General features: G+C 57.1%; 1 protein-coding gene across 6 annotated transcripts; it reads left to right on the forward strand.

Annotated features, from left to right (window-relative positions):
- Nucleotides 1-662: 662 nt before the first annotated feature.
- Nucleotides 663-12,447, forward strand: KAT7 (lysine acetyltransferase 7). 6 transcript variants are annotated; one of them, XM_062508275.1, is made up of 15 exons: nucleotides 663-734; nucleotides 2,081-2,228; nucleotides 3,496-3,672; nucleotides 3,788-4,027; nucleotides 4,512-4,594; nucleotides 4,806-4,895; nucleotides 5,462-5,560; nucleotides 5,699-5,809; nucleotides 6,685-6,876; nucleotides 7,765-7,854; nucleotides 8,706-8,846; nucleotides 9,240-9,333; nucleotides 9,485-9,631; nucleotides 10,185-10,291; nucleotides 10,950-12,447. In XM_062508275.1, exons 1-15 carry the CDS (start codon nucleotides 720-722, stop codon nucleotides 11,049-11,051), a joined length of 1,836 nt encoding a protein of 611 aa, XP_062364259.1. In that variant the 5' UTR covers nucleotides 663-719; the 3' UTR covers nucleotides 11,052-12,447. The 6 variants fall into 6 exon arrangements, with proteins under 6 accessions (XP_062364259.1, XP_062364260.1, XP_062364261.1 ...); XM_062508276.1 differs by lacking the exon at nucleotides 4,806-4,895; XM_062508277.1 differs by lacking the exon at nucleotides 3,788-4,027.
- Nucleotides 12,448-17,740: the final 5,293 nt, after the last annotated feature.

Below are 17,740 nucleotides of genomic sequence, written 5' to 3' on the forward strand. Positions count from 1 at the left end.
GGCCGGGTCCCGGTCCGGACCGGTTTCACCCGTCCTGAAGCCCCGTTCACTCGCTCCCGCTGCTCTAAGCCGCGCCTCTGGGAGGTTCCCGGGCTCGGCGAGGCCAGGGAGCAGCGAGTCAGGAAAGTACTGTGTCCAGGGAGGGACGAACCCTCTCCGTGGCGCTTTGTCCTTCACAGTTCCTCTCAGCGTTACGGGAACTCCCATCACGATTTGGGAATCCCTGGACTGGCACATCCCACCTCCAGGGCGCTGCTTCCCGCAGGCTCCAGGGAGGAGCTGCCGGTGCTGCAATTCTCGAGGTTACACACCGCGAGGCAGCTCTGGAAGCACCACGGCGGCCTCGGGAACGGGCGCGCCGTGCCAGCCCCGTGCTCTTATCAAAGATGGCGGCAGCAACAGCCGCCCCCACCCGTAGCGCGCGCCCGAATCAACGATGGCGGCGCGCGGCTTCACTGCCGGCTCCGCCTGCCCGGCTCAAAGATGGCGCGCGGTCACGTGATGGGGGGGTGTGGGCCGCGTCCCGGCGGAAGCGTGAGGGACCGAGTAGGGACCAGCGGCTGGCGGGAGCGGGGTTGGCGCCGCAGGAACAGACGTGCCGCAGGGCGGGGGACACGGCTGTCACCACGGAGTCCGCTAGCACCAACACCGCGGCGGCCACCGCCGCTTCGCGGGCCGCGGGCGCCGGAGACCAGGCAACCTCGCTGCCCCCGCCCAGGATGCAGCGCAGGAAGGTGAGCACGGACGGGAACCGGGGGAAGCGGCCGGCGAGGAGACCGGCGGGCTTGGGCCGCTGCTTTCTGCCCTTCGGTAGCCCCTGCCTTCCCTCTCCCAGGCCCAAAACTGGGGGGGAAATAGCGGCCTTCAGCCCCCAGCACCCGCCCCCCCCGCGCTCTCTGATTGGCTCGAGTAGGAGCAGGCCAAGCGCTGATTGGTCAGTCTGCCTGTCACTCATCACCACCAACGGCTACCGTTTCCCCTCCCCCGCGCTGGCGGAGGGGCCCGCCCTGTTCCGTTTCTGATTGGTGACTCCCCTGGAGAGCTGCCGTCTATTGCACGGCTCTCCATGCCGGGCTGGCCGCTGATTGGCTCATGCCGCTGCCCATCCCCGACCCCAACGGTCCCCTCCCCGCGCGAGCCTTGTTTCTCCCTTCCCCCATCGCGCCGCGGTCTCCCCCCGGTTGGCGTTGCCGTGGGAGCAAGCCTGGCGCTGATTGGTCGCGATTCTTTGTCACTCATGCGCGGCCGGACCCGCCTTTTTGATCCTCGAGCTGCGGTTGGTGGCCCTCCCTTTAAGCCACGCCCACGTGCGCTGTGATTGGCTGACGCCGGCGCGGCTCCGTTGGGTGCAAAACAAAGCGGCGCGGGGGCAGCGCTCCCGCCACCGGCGCGAGGCCGCCGCCCCCCCCCCACCCCCCCCCCTCCCCTCATGGCGGCCGCGCCCCCGCGTTCCCCTCACGGCCGCCGCCATCGCCGCCCCCTCACGGCCCTGCCCGGCTTGGGGTCCCGCAGCCTTCCCCCGGCCCCGACCGACACCTGCCGCCAACCCCAGCCCCCCGGTGTCCCCTCACGGTGTTACGGTTTAAGCGCAGTGTCAAATTAAGCACAATCCTGGAATGGGGGTGGGGAACAAAAATAAATGTTGTAGGTTGAAGGATGAACGGTTTAATAATGAGAAATGGAGTAAAATGCTGTCATAGTGTTAAATAACCACGATAACAGGAGGGGAAAGGAGAAAAAACAGCAGTTGCTCACGGATGCCAGGCCCCCTTCTGCCATCCAGATTGCTCCCCACAGTTTGGGATAATTCCCGATAAATCCTCTGGTTTATAGACTGGGAATGGCGCTCTGTGCTGGGGAACATCCCCTTGGATTGGGGGAAACACGCTATTTGTTTTTGAGAACTCCTCGCCGGCAGAGCGGGAGACACAAAAAGAAAGGGTAAAAAGATTCCCTGACTAGGGATAAAGCACATAGCTGAAGTGGCTGGAGAAGATGAAATAGCCACTCCTTTTTTTTGTGTGTGTTTTTTCTTTTTAACGAGAGAAGTACAACATCCAAACGCTCTATGCCGTTTCAGAGGAACGCGGGCAGCAGCTCGGATGGGACGGAGGACTCGGATTTCTCCACGGATCCCGAGCACACGGACAGCTCCGAGAGCGATGGCACCTCCCGGAGATCTGCCCGTGTCACCCGCTCCTCGGCCAGGCTCAGCCAGAGCTCCCAGGGTGAGCCACGGCCTCCTCAAACCGGGAAGAGGCTTCCTTAAAATGGGAAAGGCTCTTCCTCAAACTTCCTTACAGTGGGAAACTGGGGCAAGGCTCGTCTTTGAAATGGGGAGAGATTCTTCTTTAAACCAGGAAAATGCTCGTCTTTAAACCAGGGCAAGGCTCTTCTTTAAACCAGTGAAAGGATTCCTTAAAATGGGAAAGGCTCCTCTTTAAACCGGGCCAAGGCTCCTCCTTAAACCAGGGAAAAGCTTCTCTAAACCGGGCCAAGGCTGCTCCTTAAACTGTGGCAAAGCTCCCCCTTAAACCAAGACAAGGCTCTTCCACACAAAATCCCAGATTTAGGTGCACACCAGAGCAATCCCGCTGTTCCTAAAGGCTGTGGGTTCTTATCTAAACCCTGATGGTTCTTATCTAAACTAAGGGATCTTTACTCCTCCAGTCTGGGAGCTGGGTGGTAATTATGGCTTAATTAAGTTGTTAAACTTGGTGTTACTCCAGATTGCTCCAAGTGTCCTTGGATTTTATCAGGCAAGGCCAGAGCAGAGTGACACAGGCAGGGCAGAGCCTCGGGGTGTTGGTCAGTGTGGGGCATGGGGTCTTTGGGGGTGCTGTGGGGTTCCCTGTGGTGTCCCCATGGTTCCTGGGTGTTACCATGGCGTCCCTGTGCTGTGCCCCTGTGGTTGCTAACCATGCTGTAACCGTGTGTCCCCGTGCTGTCCCCATGTTGTAACCGTGTGTCCCCATGTTGTCCCCATGCTGTAACCGTGTGTCCCTGCGCTGTCCCCATGCTGTAACCGTGTGTCCCCGTGTTGTCCCCATGCTGTAACCGTGTGTCCCCGTGCTGTCCCCATGCTGTAACCGTGTGTCCCCGTGTTGTCCCCATGCTCTCCCCATGCTGTAACCGTGTGTCCCCTTGCCCTCCCCATGCTGTAACTGTGTGTCCCCGCACTGTCCCCATGCTGTAACTGTGTGTCCCCGCACTGTCCCCATGCTGTAACCGTGTGTCCCCTTGTCCTCCCCATGCTGTAACCGTGTGTCCCCATGCTGTAACCGTGTGTCCCCTTGTCCTCCCCATGCTGTAACTGTGTGTCCCCGCACTGTCCCCATGCTGTAACCGTGTGTCCCCATGCTGTAACCGTGTGTCCCTGCGCTGTCCCCATGCTGTAACCGTGTGTCCCCTTGCCCTCCCCATGCTGTAACCGTGTGTCCCCTTGCCCTCCCCATGCTGTAACCGTGTGTCCCCGCGCTGTCCCCTCCGGAGCAGACTCCAGCCCGGTGCGGAACGCTCCGTCCCTGGGCTCGGATGAGCCGGTGTACTCCACACGGAGGGTGACCCGCAGCCAGCAGCAGCCAGCTCCTGTCACCCCCAAGAAGTACCCGCTGCGCCAGACGCGCTCCTCGGGCTCCGAGACCGAGCAGGCCGTGGATTTCTCAGACAGAGGTGAGTGCAGGGCCAGGGAGCTCCTGCTCAGGGGCAGGGAGAGGCTCCTCACGCCCCCCTGACGTGTTCTGGGAGCTTTCCCCCCACAGCTCTGCCCCCTCTGCTCCTCCCCCAGACACCAAAAACGCTGCGGATCACGACGAGTCCCCTCCCCGCACCCCCACGGGCAACGCGCCCTCCTCAGAGTCTGACATCGACATCTCCAGCCCCAACGTGTCCCACGACGAGAGCCTGGCCAAGGACATGTCCCTCAAGGACTCGGGCAGTGACCTGTCCCACAGACCCAAGCGCCGCCGCTTCCACGAGAGCTACAACTTCAACATGAAGTGTCCCACTCCTGGCTGTAACTCCCTGGGTAATGCCAGCTCTGGGGGCATCCCCAGGCCTGCTCTGGGATTCCTGCCTCGTTCCCGGGTGTTAGACCCTAAAGACGGTGTGGATTAGGGTCAGGGGTGTCAAGGAGTGGGACTGGGGGAGGGATATGAGGCATAAATGCAGGAGTGTTGTTGGAGGTGTTTTCTGTTTTAGGGGAGAAGGGACCAGGTAGGAGGGGGAGCACAGGTGTGGGAGGAAAAGTCTCAAGATTTGTGGGCAGGGAGCTGGTTGTGCCAGAAGCAGGATTTCAGTCCTAAATTATTGCACTCCCACGCCTGGCTGCTCTGTCTGTGAGAAAGATTCTCATCCTCCTTCCTTTTTAAACCAGGAAGTTTCCTCCTCTTCCTATCCCCCTGTCAGTGACCTGAACATGCTCCTGCGAGGGTTCTGCCCATCTGGGAGACCTTTCCCACATCTTTGGGATAATTTGTCAGGAGTTCTGTTGTTTCCCTGACCCTTTGCAGGACACCTGACTGGGAAGCACGAGCGCCACTTCTCCATCTCGGGGTGCCCTCTGTACCACAACCTTTCAGCAGACGAGTGCAAGGTGAGCATCAATGGTTTTACCTTTCTGATTTCTCCTCCTTTGGGGTTTTTTAGGACAAAATGCTGAGCCTTGTAAAGTGTGAGCAGAAAGCAGCTCACACGTGTGAGGCAGCAGCATGTGTGTGTCACACCTGGGAGTTAGAGCTCCCCTGGAAGGGAAGGGAGGTGACAGGAGCTGCCTGCAGCCCTGACAGGTGAATTTTGGCCTCCAGGTACGAGCTCAGAGCCGGGACAAGCAGATTGAGGAGCGGATGTTGGCCCACAGGCAGGATGACAACAACAGGCACGCCACCAGGCACCAGGTGAGGGGAGCAGCTTCAGCTCCTGCTCCCAGCCTGGGCTCCCTTCCCCACATCCCTCAGGAGCTGCAGGGCAGTCATGACCCAGCCCAGCTGCCATTCCAGCTGGGAAACTCCTTGTATCCCTTCAGTGAGGGTGGAGCAGGCAGGGAAATCCTGCAGAGCCTTCCGTGAGTTTGGGTGTGCAGGGAATTCCTGCAGAACTGTGTTCTCAGGGTGATCCTTTCCCTGAGTTTGGGTGTGCAGGGAATTCCTCCAGAGCTGCAATTTTCCTCTGAGTAACCAGCAGAGAACCAAAGCAGGGCAATGACATTTCCCAGTCCCTGAGTCAGCTGGGAGCTGTTTCCCAGCACGGAGCATTCCATGAGGAGCTCATCCTGTGCTGTGGTGGGGAGGCAAATTTCCTGCTTTGCATTCCTGTGCTGCACCTGCAGTGCCCTGTGATTAGCAGAGGCTCTGGCTCAAACCTCCTGGAATGGCAGCCAGGATGGAATTCCATGGGCTGGGAGTGAAGGGGGATGTTTGGAGGGGCTGGAGCCCCTCAGGGTCCCAGCCTGGGTTTCTTTCAGGCCCCCACAGAGAGGCAGCTGCGGTACAAAGAGAAGGTGGCTGAGCTCAGGAAGAAGAGGAACTCGGGGCTGAGCAAGGAGCAGAAGGAGAAATACATGGTAATAGCAGGAATTTTATCTTTTCATTCCACCTGGGATGGAGTTTGGCTCTCCCAGTCATCCTGCAGCATTCCCAGCTAGAAAAGCTGCAGGATACATCAGCCCCACAGCCCAAACTCCTGTCCCTTGGTTTTCCAGGAGCACAGGCAAACCTATGGCAACACCAGGGAGCCTCTGCTGGAGAACCTGACCAGCGAGTACGACCTGGAGCTGTTCAGGAGGGCCCAGGCACGCGCCTCTGAGGACCTGGTGAGATCATCCAGGGGTCAGGGGGGCCCTTCCTGGGATCTGGGGGAGCTCCAGGCCAGCACAGTCAGCCCAGGCTGGGGGATGAGTGCCAGCCATCCCCAGGCAGTGCTGGAGGAGCAGCTGGAGCTGAGCTCTGCGCTCAGGAATGTGCAGTGACATTCCAGGGGTGCTCCCAGGGGACAATGACAGCTTCAGCTGCCCTGCTGAGGGCTGGTGACAACAAAAACCAGTTCAGCCTTAGTCCCTGACTGAGTTCATAGCTCCTGTGGAGCTTGCCAAGGCCACATGCCATTCCAGAGGGGGATCAAACGATCCTTTGATGCTTTCCTGGCACAGCTAGGGTACCTGGGGCACAGACTTGAGATGTGTCACGGAGCCACAGAGTGAACTGGGCTAGAAGAGCCCTCTGAGGTCATTGAGTGCCACCCTGTCACCCAGTGCCACATCCAGGCCTTTCCAAACACCTCAGGGATGGTGACACTTCCCTGGGCAGCTCCTTCCAATTCCCAATCCCTCTTTCTGGGAAGAAATTCCTCCTCTTGTGCAGCCTAAACCAGCCCTGGCACAGCCTGGGGCTGTGTCCTTCTGTTCCCTGGGAGCAGAGCCTGAGTCCCCCGTGGCTGCACCCTCCTGTCAGGGCTTGTGGGGACCCACGAGATCTGCCCTGCCCCTTTTCTCCAGGATAAACACCCCCAGCTGCTCCTCACAGCACTCCTATCCCTGTCTAGAAAAAGAATAGGGAGCGGCGAGGAGTTTAACAAATTTAAAACACTTGAAACAGATTTCCTGCAGCAAAACAAAACAAAACAAAACAAAAAAAAATCCCAATTCTCCTCCAGCTGCTTTTAATGAATGTTTTGTCTCCCCTGGGGCAGGAGAAGCTGAGGCTGCAGGGGCAGATCACCGAGGGCAGTAACATGATCAAGACGATCGCGTTCGGGCGCTACGAGCTGGACACGTGGTACCACTCCCCGTACCCCGAGGAGTACGCGCGCCTCGGGCGCCTCTACATGTGCGAGTTCTGCCTCAAGTACATGAAGAGCCAGACCATCCTGCGCAGGCACATGGTGAGGGCTGGGGCCCAGCACTGCTGGGAGTGCTGCTGTGGGATCACTGAAGGGCTCATTCCCCCTGGGAGTGCTGCTGTGGGATCACTGAAGGGCCCAGCGCTGCTGGGAGTGCTGCTGTGGGATCACTGAAGGGCTCATTCCCCCTGGGAGTGCTGCTGTGGGATCACTGAAGGGCCCAGCACTGCTGGGAGTGCTGCTGTGGGATCACTGAAGGGCCCAGCACTGCTGGGAGTGCTGCTGTGGGATCACTGAAGGGCCCAGCACTGCTGGGAGTGCTGCTGTGGGATCACTGAAGGGCTCATTCCCCCTGGGAGTGCTGCTGTGGGATCACTGAAGGGCTCAGCACTGCTGGGAGTGCTGCTGTGGGATCACTGAAGGGCTCATTCCCCCTGGGAGTGCTGCTGTGGGATCACTGAAGGGCTCATTCCCCCTGGGAGTGCTGCTGTGGGATCACTGAAGGGTTCATTCCCCCTGGGAATGCTGCTCTGTCCCTGGGCTCATTCCCACTGGGAATGCTGCTCTGTCCCTGGGTTCATTCCCACTGGGAATGCTGCTCTGTCCCTGGGTTCATTCCCACTGGGAATGCTGCTCTGTCCCTGGGCTCATTCCCACTGGGAATGCTGCTCTGTCCCTGGGTTCATTCCCACTGGGAATGCTGCTCTGTCCCTGGGCTCATTCCCACTGGGAATGCTGCTCTGTCCCTGGGTTCATTCCCCCTGGGAATGCTGCTGTGTCCCTGGGTGCCCAGCCAGGCCCAGCCCGTGCACGTGAACGTGTCTGACACCCTGCCTGGCTGCCTGGGGTGTCTGTGAGAGGCCAGGCTGCCCTTTGCTGTCACCCTGCAGCCCTTGGTGTCCCCAGCCCCTCCCTGTGTCCCTGTCACAGGCCAAGTGTGTCTGGAAGCACCCCCCGGGGGACGAGATCTACCGCAAGGGCTCCATCTCTGTCTTCGAGGTGGATGGCAAGAAGAACAAGGTGAGTGGGTCCAGGGTGGCCCTGCAGGTAGCCAGGGTGGCCCTGCAGGTAGCCAGGGTGGTTGTAGTGCTTTTGATTTTACCAATTTGATTTTTTTTTTTTTTTTTTTTTTTTTTTTTTTTTTTTTTTGCTGTGAGATACGGTTAGGAGGAAGGCAACACAGGTTTAACTTTAAATGGTATTTAAAGAGAATTTCTCTTCTTTAAGGCGAAATTCTATTACTAGAAACTGTAAGAAAAAAAAAGCTTAGAATAAACCTTTAGACTGCTTTTACTTTTTTCATATACTTTTTTTTTTACACACTGAAAATATACAGAAAACAACTTAGTTTACCTTGCCTGAGCTGCATAAAAAGGGCCAAGGCTGGTGTTACCTTTTAAGAAAACAGGAAAAAAAATTCCTGAAGTTTTTTGTTTTTACGTATGTGTTTCACAAAAACACATAAATGTTCTCATTAATATAACAAAGTGTCAATCTTAAAAATCTGTCACTAATTACAGAAGTACAGAAGAAACTACCCAGGTCTCAGCAGGTAAAAATGTTCAAAAAAACCTTTCCAAACCATCCCAGTGGCCCTGCAGGCAGCCAGGGTGGCCCTGGTGGCCCTGCTCACACAGGGGCTGCTGGAATTTTGGCTGTTCCTGCAGGAGTTTTGCTGCCTCACACAGCAGAGGTGAGGGGCAGGATCCAGGCTCACAGGCTCACCCACTTCCATCACCCATGGAATTGTTTCCCCATTATTTCTCAGATGATTCTGAATTTTTTTATTGTCCTTTCCTAGGTGGTTTTGCCCACATTTGGGGTATCCCACTGGAATAAACACCTGCATTTTTTTTTTTCTTTGTGCCCAGATCTACTGCCAGAACCTGTGTCTGCTGGCAAAGCTTTTCCTGGACCACAAAACCCTTTATTATGATGTGGAGCCCTTCCTGTTCTATGTCATGACAGAGGCTGACAACACTGGCTGCCACCTGATCGGGTATTTCTCCAAGGTCAGTGCAAAACATTCCTCACCCTCCTCACTAAAATGGGATTTAGGGCCCCTTATCAGCACTGAATCCCCTCTGCAGCCTCAGGATTTGCTGCTTTTGGGAACAGGACAAAATCCAAGACAAAAATCCCTGTTTGGTGAGAGGTTGCAGCTGCTGTGCTGCTCCATCTTCTCTCATTCCCAGCAAAAAAGCCAAACCAGCTCTGAGGAATTGGTGTTGCCAGGAAGCAGAGTGGTGTCTTCATTAGGGAGAAAGAAACTGGGAAGGAATGTGGGAAAAAATGCATTAAAATAAATATTAATCACTGTGTTGTTTTTTTTTTTTTTTTTTAATAAAACAGTTAAAGGAATAAAAATTCTGACTTCTGCCCCTCCTCTCTGCTCTTGTTTCCAGGAGAAGAATTCCTTCCTCAACTACAACGTGTCCTGCATCCTGACCATGCCCCAGTACATGAGACAAGGCTATGGCAAAATGCTCATCGACTTCAGTGAGTGTGGAGGGGGGAAAATCCCAGGGAAAAATTCCTCCAGCTCCACCAGGAAATCTCCACCTGGCTGCTGCTGCTTGAGCAGCTTTCATCCTGGCTCATTTCTGAGTTTAAATAAGGTTTTTATTATTATTATTTTTTTTTTTTTTAGGTTATTTGCTGTCTAAAGTAGAAGAAAAAGTTGGCTCCCCAGAACGTCCCCTGTCTGACCTGGGCCTGATCAGCTACAGGAGCTACTGGAAGGAAGTTCTGCTGCGGTACCTGCACAACTTCCAGGGCAAGGAGATCTCCATCAAAGGTCAGGGGGGATTTTTTGGGAACATCCCTGGCCTGCCTCACCCACCCGAGTGTTTGTGCAGCACCCAGTTTAATGGGATATTCCTATGGTTGGGAATGGCTGCTTCCCAGCCCTGCCAGCAGCAAAGCTGGGCCATTTGCAGCATTTTCAAAGGGTGGATTGGCTGCTTTGTGAAACAAACAAAAAAACAAAATTAAAAAAAATCAGCAGAAAGAAACTTAGTCCAGCCGTATATTAGAATTTATTTGAACAAGAAAAACGGCTCCAGCAGCCAATATTGAGAATATTTGCCTTTCTTTTAATGGCATTTCTCTGTTGGTGGCACCTGGGATTTCCTGGGGGGTATGAGGTACCTGGAAAAGCAGGATCACCTCCTTTCAGAGGATTCCTTACAAATCCCAAACCCAGCACCCCAAAAATCCCTGCGGCCCTGTCTGGGCCTGCTCGGTGCCACGTTTCTGAGGGGATCACACCAAAGTGGCAGTGGGATCCCAGGGGGTTTGGGGCTGTTCCAGGGGCTGTGGGTGGATTCTGAGCCAGGCTCTGATTGCAGAGATCAGCCAGGAGACTGCAGTGAACCCCGTGGACATCGTGAGCACCCTGCAGGCCCTGCAGATGCTCAAGTACTGGAAGGGCAAACACCTGGTCCTCAAGAGACAGGTGAGCCTGGCCCTTCCTGGGGGGAATCTCCTCCCACCTCCTCCTTTTCCTTCTCCCTGCTCCAAGTGAAACAGGAGGTGGGAATCCCCTCTCATTCTTTAGGAATGAGCTCTCCTGATCCTGCAGGACACCCCAAAATCCCACCCTGGGCATCCCTGGGAGCTCTGGCAGCCTCAGGGCTGTGCCCACTCCCTGTCCCAGTGCCCAGCACCCTCTGCATGAAGAACTTCTCCCCAAAATCCACCCCAAAGCTCCCTGAACCACTGTGCATGGCACTGATGGAGCCCTGCACAGCTCCTGCTTGTCCCTGAGCAATCCCTGGGTGTGCCAAACCTTCTCCCATCCCCGGGACTCCTTGGGAGCTCCACTGAAGGGCTTCTAGAAAACTCCACTGAGGACAAGGTGTCCCTTTTAGGTGTCCCTTTTAGGTGTCCCTTTTAGGTGTCCCTTTTAGGTGTCCCTTTTAGGTGTCCCTTTTAGGTGTCCCTTTTCTGTCGTTTTGCTGTTCCTTTTCTGTCGTTTTGCTGTTCCTTTTCTGTCGTTTTGCTGTTCCTTTTGCCCACCAATGGCTGCCCCACCCTGCCCTTTGTGCTTCTGCCCCACGGGTGATTCCCCAGCGGGATCAGCTCTCCCTCTGCCCCTCCCCTGCTCTCCCCAGGACCTGATCGACGAGTGGATCGCCAAGGAGGCCAAGAGGTCCAACAGCAACAAGACCATGGACCCCAGCTGCCTCAAGTGGACCCCTCCCAAGGGCACCTAGGTGTCCCCAGCAGTGTCCCCAGCAGAGAAGCACCGTAGGGATCAGTGTCGTGCCGTTGGCTGCTGCAGTGTCCCCAGGGCAGGTCACCCCCGGGCTGGCCTGGCCTGGCCCCGTGTCCCCACAGTTCTGAGGAACTCGGATGTCTCGGCCTCAGTGAGGCCGCCAGGACTGGAAGTGTGTCAGAGCCCCAGGAAGCTGAGGAGCTCTGATTGCTGGGCCTGTCCCTGTCCCTGCTGTCCTGCTCTGTCCCCGTGTCCCTCCTGCAGCTTCCCTGAGCTCTGGGCTCACCCCTGGCTCTGCTGTGGGGCAGCCCCAGCGCTGCAGGGACAGCGACATCGGAGCTGCTCCCGTCCTGTTCCGTGTCTGAAATAGCTTCACTTGGGATCATTTCCCCCTCTTCCAGCAGTTCTCTGTAGGATCCAGCAGATCTTCACTTAGTCCCTGTTGCACAGCCAGAATTGCACCTGAGGGAGTTCCCTGGGTGTTCCTGTCACCCCCTCCTGGAGCCACCACAGCCCTGCTGGAAGCACCTCTGGATTAGAATTCCCATTTTTCCTGATGTGTATCTCGTGGAATTGCTGAGTTTCTGTACATAAACAACCTGCTGAGTGTATTCCCCTGCAGATGTTTTTCCCAGAGCAGCCTTCCTGGAATTGCAGGTTCCTTTTTAGTGGAGTTTTTTTTTGGTTTTTTTTTTTTTTTTTTTTCCCCCTCCAGGCTGAAAGAATCCAAACTTTGGCCTTTCCCAAAGAGTCACAGGACCTCCCAGCACCAGTTCCAGTTGTTGGGCTGCTGGGCTCCAGGGACGGTTGGATTCCCTGAAAGATAAAAAAAAAAAAGAAAAAAATTCTGATTCCTCCCTCTCATCAGCAGAAATATCCTGGAATGGCCTCCCAGTAGTAAAAGCACTGTCCTCGTGTCACCCGTGCCTGGGTGGCTCCAGTGTCACTGACAGAGGGGACGGCCCTGGCAAGGGGCTGATGCCATCCCAGGGCTGGATCCAGTGCTCCCAGTTGTGATCCCAGTGATTCCAGCACTGATTTCCTCAATCCCAGCACTGATTTCAGTGATCCCTCCCAGAAGAGGCTGGGAAGTGAAGCACTCCTGGGAAGGTGGGAGCCATTCCCATTAACCCCATCCTGACTGGAAAAGTTTCCTCCTGCTCCTTTGGTTCCCCTCCTTTCTCCTGGAACCCCCCAACCACCCCCAGCCCCTCCGTGCTCGGTGTGGAACCTCGTGGGCATTACTGACTCCTGCTGTGCCTGCTCCTGCCTCATCCCCTGCTGCAGATCCCGGGAATGCCCCGGGAATGTCCCAGGGGGAGCGTTCCCTGCTCCCTGTTCCCAGCCTGCTGGGATGTGCTGCTCCCGTCCCCACTCCTCAATAAAAGCATGTTCCCTGCTCCGGTCGTGGCCTTGTGCTTCCCCAGCTGCTCCTCTGGAACATCCCCAGCTCTGGGGATTTTGGGATTGACACTGGAGCAGCCTTGGGTTTGAATCTTTCCCAAATATCCTGCTCTGGACAGTTCCGGTGCTTTAAACCCTTTCCGTGAAGGGATTTTTCCCTGATGCCCATCCTAAACCTCCTCTGGCACCTGAGGATTTTACTGGGAAAAGAGTTTTCCCCACATGGAATTTTCCCCTTTTCCTCAAGGAATTTTTCCCTGCTATCCATCCCAAACATCCCCTGGCACAGCCTGAGGCCGTTCATGGAGGAAGTGGGAAGGGGAATTGTCCTCAGGCTCGGGAAAAGCTGCTGAAGGAAAATTCCCTGAATTTCCAGGAGCTGCTCTGTGCTGCCTGATCCTTCTCCCACTGGAATTCCTGCTGGCTTCTCCCTTTTGCTGGGATAGTTTGGGGCAGGATGTGGTGGCGTGGCCGGGAGGGAACAGGGGCTGATATTCCCAAAAGGACCAGGGGGAAGCAGGAAGAAAGGATCTAAATCCATGCAGTGACTTCAGCTGTTCCTATTGTGATCCCGCATCCATGGGGACAATCCCTGTGGCCCCCCCCCCCCCCCCCCCCCCCGCTGTCCCAAACCCACGGAAAGAGCTGGAACAGCCTCTCCGTGTGGCTCCTGGGCCAGGGAAGAGCAGCTCTATTCCTGGGATCATTCCCTGTAATTATCTCAGCCTTTCCTGCCCTCCCCAGCCCGGCCCACGCGGCCCCGAAACCACCAGAGGTGAAGGAGGTAAAAAAAAAAAAAAAAAAAAAAAAAAAAAAAAAAAAAAAGAGCCAGGAGAGAGAAAAGAAAACATCCCCAGGAAACCACGGCTCCCAAAGGCTCCTGCGGCTTTCCTGCCGGAGAGCTCGGCCCCCAGAGCTGCCAGGCAGGACCTGACACCTTCCCGCGGTGCCCAGGCAGCTCGGGAGCTGCAATATTCCTGAATTTGGGAATCCCAGCTTGTGGGATGGTTTAGGGTGGAGGGATCTGAAATCCCAGCCATTCGCAGCCCCTGCCACCTTCCACTGTCCCAGGGTGCCCCAAGTCACGTCCTTGGGTACTTCCCGGGATGGAGCATCCTCGTTTTTTCTGGAATTCCCATTCCAGCCCCTCATCACCGCCTGCTCTTCCCAGTTCTCCCAGTTTTGGCACACCTGCAACGTCCTTTCCTGGCCTGAGCAGGGAACAGGGAGCAGGAAACTTCTGCCACCTCTGGAGCCCCAGCCTGAGCCCGGAGCAGCTGGGAAGGAGCAGGATCCCAGCAAAGTCCCCGGGCAAATGTCAGGGAGGGAAAAACTTTCCCGAGGTTTTCCAGCAGGGCCTGGATTCCCGGGAAGGGCAGCAGAGGGTGCTGCTTCCCTGGGCAAAGGCAGCAAACTCCGGGAGCTCGGGGTGGCTTTGCCTGGGAATGAATCCCTGATTTCTGGGCAAAAAAAAAAAGGAGGGATTTTGGGGGGACGTGGGAAGGGCACGGGGACAGGGGCAATTCCTGAGCTGTTCCGTTTGAACCAGTCCCAGCTGTGCAGGGCGCTGGTGGAGGATCAGGGAATGATGGAATCCCAGCCTGGATTGGGTTGGAAGGAGCTCCAAGGCCCCCTCTCCTGTCCCGGGGTGATCCCAGTGCTTCCCTGCACATTCCAAGGGCCGTGTCCTTCTCATTCCCCTTCCCGGAGGGACCCCGAGCATCCCGCCCTGCTCCAGCTCCCAGCTGGGACTGGGAATTCCTGCTGGGCTGCTCCCAGTGCTCGGCTGGGATTGGGATGGGGAATGTTTGGATAACCCCCACTCAAGGCTGGGGTTTATCCCCACTCGGGGACTTTTCTCCCGTTTTTTGGTGTCTCCTGCACTGCCAGTGAGGAGGTTCCCAAAAGGAACAGGGACAGGTGATCCCAATCCCCCAGATCCCAAAAGCTATTCCATGGTTCTGTGATAATCTGGGAAAGGCTCCTCTGTGCAGATTCCATACCCCCCTCCCCCCTTCCTCACAGGGATTGTTTGGGCCTGGGTTGGACTCTGGGATTCTCCAGGGGAGTTCTCCCCACGGATCCGGCTGGATCAGGAAGTTTTCCTGGTGACTCACAGGGAGCTGCTGCTCCCTGTGAGTCACTGCAGAGGGGGGAGGGAGGGAGGGAGGGAGGGATGGATCCTGGATCCATGGATGGATGGATGATGGATGGATGGATGGATGATGGATCCTGGATCCATGGATAGCTCCTCATTCCCAAACTGATAATGGGAATCGCTGCTGTGGCTCCTGGCCTCCATCCCAGTGGGAGAAGGAAGGAATGGGAACTTGCAGGAAAAGGGCCTCAGGATGACTTTTTCCACCAAAAAAGCACATTCCAGGACATTCCAGGAATCCCATGGGGGGTTCACAGGGCTCTCTCCTTTTCCTGACATCCCCAGGAACTCCCTGCAGCCACTCCAGGGATTATGGGGCTCAGGGCATCAAGGATCTTTCCCAAAAGTTCTTCCCTGCCCGTTCCTGAGGAGCAGAGCCCGGAGCTGCCACTGGCCCAGCCTCATCCCTCTGTAATTATGGGATATTTTTGGTGTCCCTTCCTCTCCCTGTTCCGGGCCCCGCAGCCCCCGCAGGACGAGCCATGGAAGGTGCTGGGCTCGGGAAGCAGCAAATCCCGGATTCCCAAGGGCCGGGAGGAGCAGGAGCCGCTGGGCAGGGCTGGCAGCGAGCCCCGGACCAGCCGCGACTGCAGCGCTCCCAGTGCTCCCAGCGCTCCCAGCGCTCCCAGCGCTCCCAGTGCTCCCAGTGCTCCCAGTGCCAGGGTGGGAGGGATGGGGGAAGCTGGGCTAGGCCAGGCCAGGAAAACGGGGCAGGGTTTGGGGGGAGCAGGGGGTGCTCCGCACCTCGGTCTGGCCCTCTGGGGTCAAATTCCCACCTGGCTGTCCCTAAAAACTGGATTTGATGCTGGAGATGCTGCTGAGGGCTATCCCCATTCCCAGAGCTGTCCTGGGATTGGGAATTCTCCTGGTTTAAAGCTTCTCTTTCCTGAAATCCTTTTTCCAAGCCACTTTTAATTTTGTTTCTGTATTTGTAAAATTGGGGTTTTTTCCACGGACCAAAATTTGGCATTTGCTGTCACTGGTGGGAGCTGCCTTAGGGATGATGCCCTTTCCCTCGGGAGCAAGTTTGGAACCTCGGATCCAGGGGTGGAGAAGCAGAACGGAGGCTCCCGGCTCTGGGATGTGGAGCTGCTTTTGCATTCCTGCAGGGAATGGTCGGGCTGAGCCAGCCCCGCACTCCCAGAGTGGATCCAAACAGTCCCGGGAGCCACCCTGGAGCAGCCCAGAGCCTCTGTCCCATCCCATCCCATCCCATCCCATCCCATCCCATCCCATCCCATCCCATCCCATCCCATCCCATCCCATCCCATCCCATCCCTGTCTATTCCATCCCAATTTTGGCTCCAGGAGCAGCCTCTGGAGCAGAATTCCCAGCCCAGCTGCTTCCAGTTACGGTCCCGACACATGAAAGGAGCTCGGGTTTAAATTTAGCCGGGCAGGAAAAGCCTTTTATCCTCCTGCTGCTCATCCCGCTGCAAAACCACCGGAGAACCGCAATTCCCGCTGGGATGAGCCTGCGGAGCCAGCGCTGGGCTGGGCTGGGCCACAGGGACGGCGACAGGGGACAATGGCACAGGGAACTGCAGGGAATCTGCTCCGCTGGCTGCAGGGCGTTTTCCTTCCCCACAGCTCCCGGAGTTTGGATTCCAAAGGCTTTGGGGGAAGGGAAGGGAGGAATTCCCGGCTGGAGGGAAAGGGGAGATGCCCAGGTGGGTTTAACTCCTGCTGGATCCGCGGCTGGATCCCGGTTTCCAATCCCTGTTTCCAGCAGGATCCATCCCAGTCCCGGTCCCACAGGATCCATCCCAATCCCTGTCCTAGGATCCATCCCAATCCCTCAGGGAGCTCTGGGATCCTGAAGGGAGATCCGAGATCCCTCAGGAAGGTCTGGGATCCCACAGGGAGATCCAGGATCCCTCCAGGAGCTCCGGAATCCCTCAGGGAGCTCCGGCATCCTACAGGGAGATCCGGGATCCCACAGGGAGCTCCGGGATCCTACAGGGAGCTCCGGGATCCTACAGGGAAATCCGAGATCCCTCAGGAAGGTCTGGGATCCTACAGGGAGCTCCGGGATCCCTCAGGGAGATCCAGGATCCCTCCGGGAGCTCCGGGGTCCTGCAGGGAGCCCGCCGGGCCCCGAGGCTCGGTGGCGGAGCCGTCCCGGTGTTTATTTGGATCCCGGTGTTTATTTGGATCCCGGTGTTTGTTTGGACCCCGGTGTTTGTTTGGATCCCGGTGTTTATTTGGATCCCGGTGTTTGTTTGGATCCCGGTGTTTGTTTGGACCCCGGTGTTTGTTTGGATCCCGGTGTTTATTTGGATCCCGGTGTTTATTTGGATCCCGGTGTTTGTTTGGATCCCGGTGTTTGTTTGGATCCCGGTGCTTGTTTGGATCCCGGTGTTTGTTTGGACCCCGGTGCTTGTTTGGATCCCGGTGTTTGTTTGGACCCCGGTGCTTGTTTGGATCCCGGTGCTTGTTTGGACCCCGGTGTTTGTTTGGACCCCGGTGCTTGTTTGGATCCCAGTGCTTGTTTGGATCCCGGTGCTTGTTTGGATCCCGGTGTTTGTTTGGATCCCGGTTTCCCGGCGGTGCCCGCAGATCTGTGGGAGCGGAGCTGGGAGCGGTCCTGGGGTCGCTCCCACCCCCTTGGGGCTCTGCAGGAGCTTCCCAAAACCCCGACGTAACCCCGAGCCCAGCAGGGGCCTGGCCAGGAGCGGGGCACGCTCTCAGCTTTCCCAAGAATTGTGAAATCCCTCAGGGAAGAGCGGGGATGTCTCGGGCTCCAGCACCGTGGAGCTGTGCGAAGTTGGAGTCGCTGATCCCAGATCCCGGGATTTGGGGCGGAGGGGGAGCAGCGGCACCTTCTGCCCCTCGTGGGGGGGGGTTCGGGGGCTCCGCCACCCACGGCGCGAGCGGCGTCACCCGGGATCCCTCGGCAGAATTCCAGGGAATCCGGGGCTGGCTCCGCTCCCTGTGCCCGCTCCCGTCTGCAGGCAGGAGCAGGCTCGGGGCTTGGAGCGAGCCCAGGGCCCCTCCGCGCTGGATCCCAAATCCCGGGATGGTTCATCCGCTCCCCCTCCAGCCAGGGAAGCCGCAGCTCAGACCCCAAGGGCTTGGAACGGGACTCTCCGCATCATCATCGGCAGGAATTGGGAATTCTGTGG

This window comes from Cinclus cinclus, chromosome 24 (assembly GCF_963662255.1).
Source record: "Cinclus cinclus chromosome 24, bCinCin1.1, whole genome shotgun sequence".
NCBI lineage: Eukaryota > Metazoa > Chordata > Aves > Passeriformes > Cinclidae > Cinclus > Cinclus cinclus.

Coding starts and splice junctions, on each gene's coding strand:
- KAT7 (XM_062508275.1), top strand. Junction 4,028..4,511: donor TCCTGGCTGTAACTCCCTGG/GTAATGCCAGCT, acceptor GACCCTTTGCAG/GACACCTGACTGGGAAGCAC. Junction 6,877..7,764: donor CCATCCTGCGCAGGCACATG/GTGAGGGCTGGG, acceptor TCCCTGTCACAG/GCCAAGTGTGTCTGGAAGCA.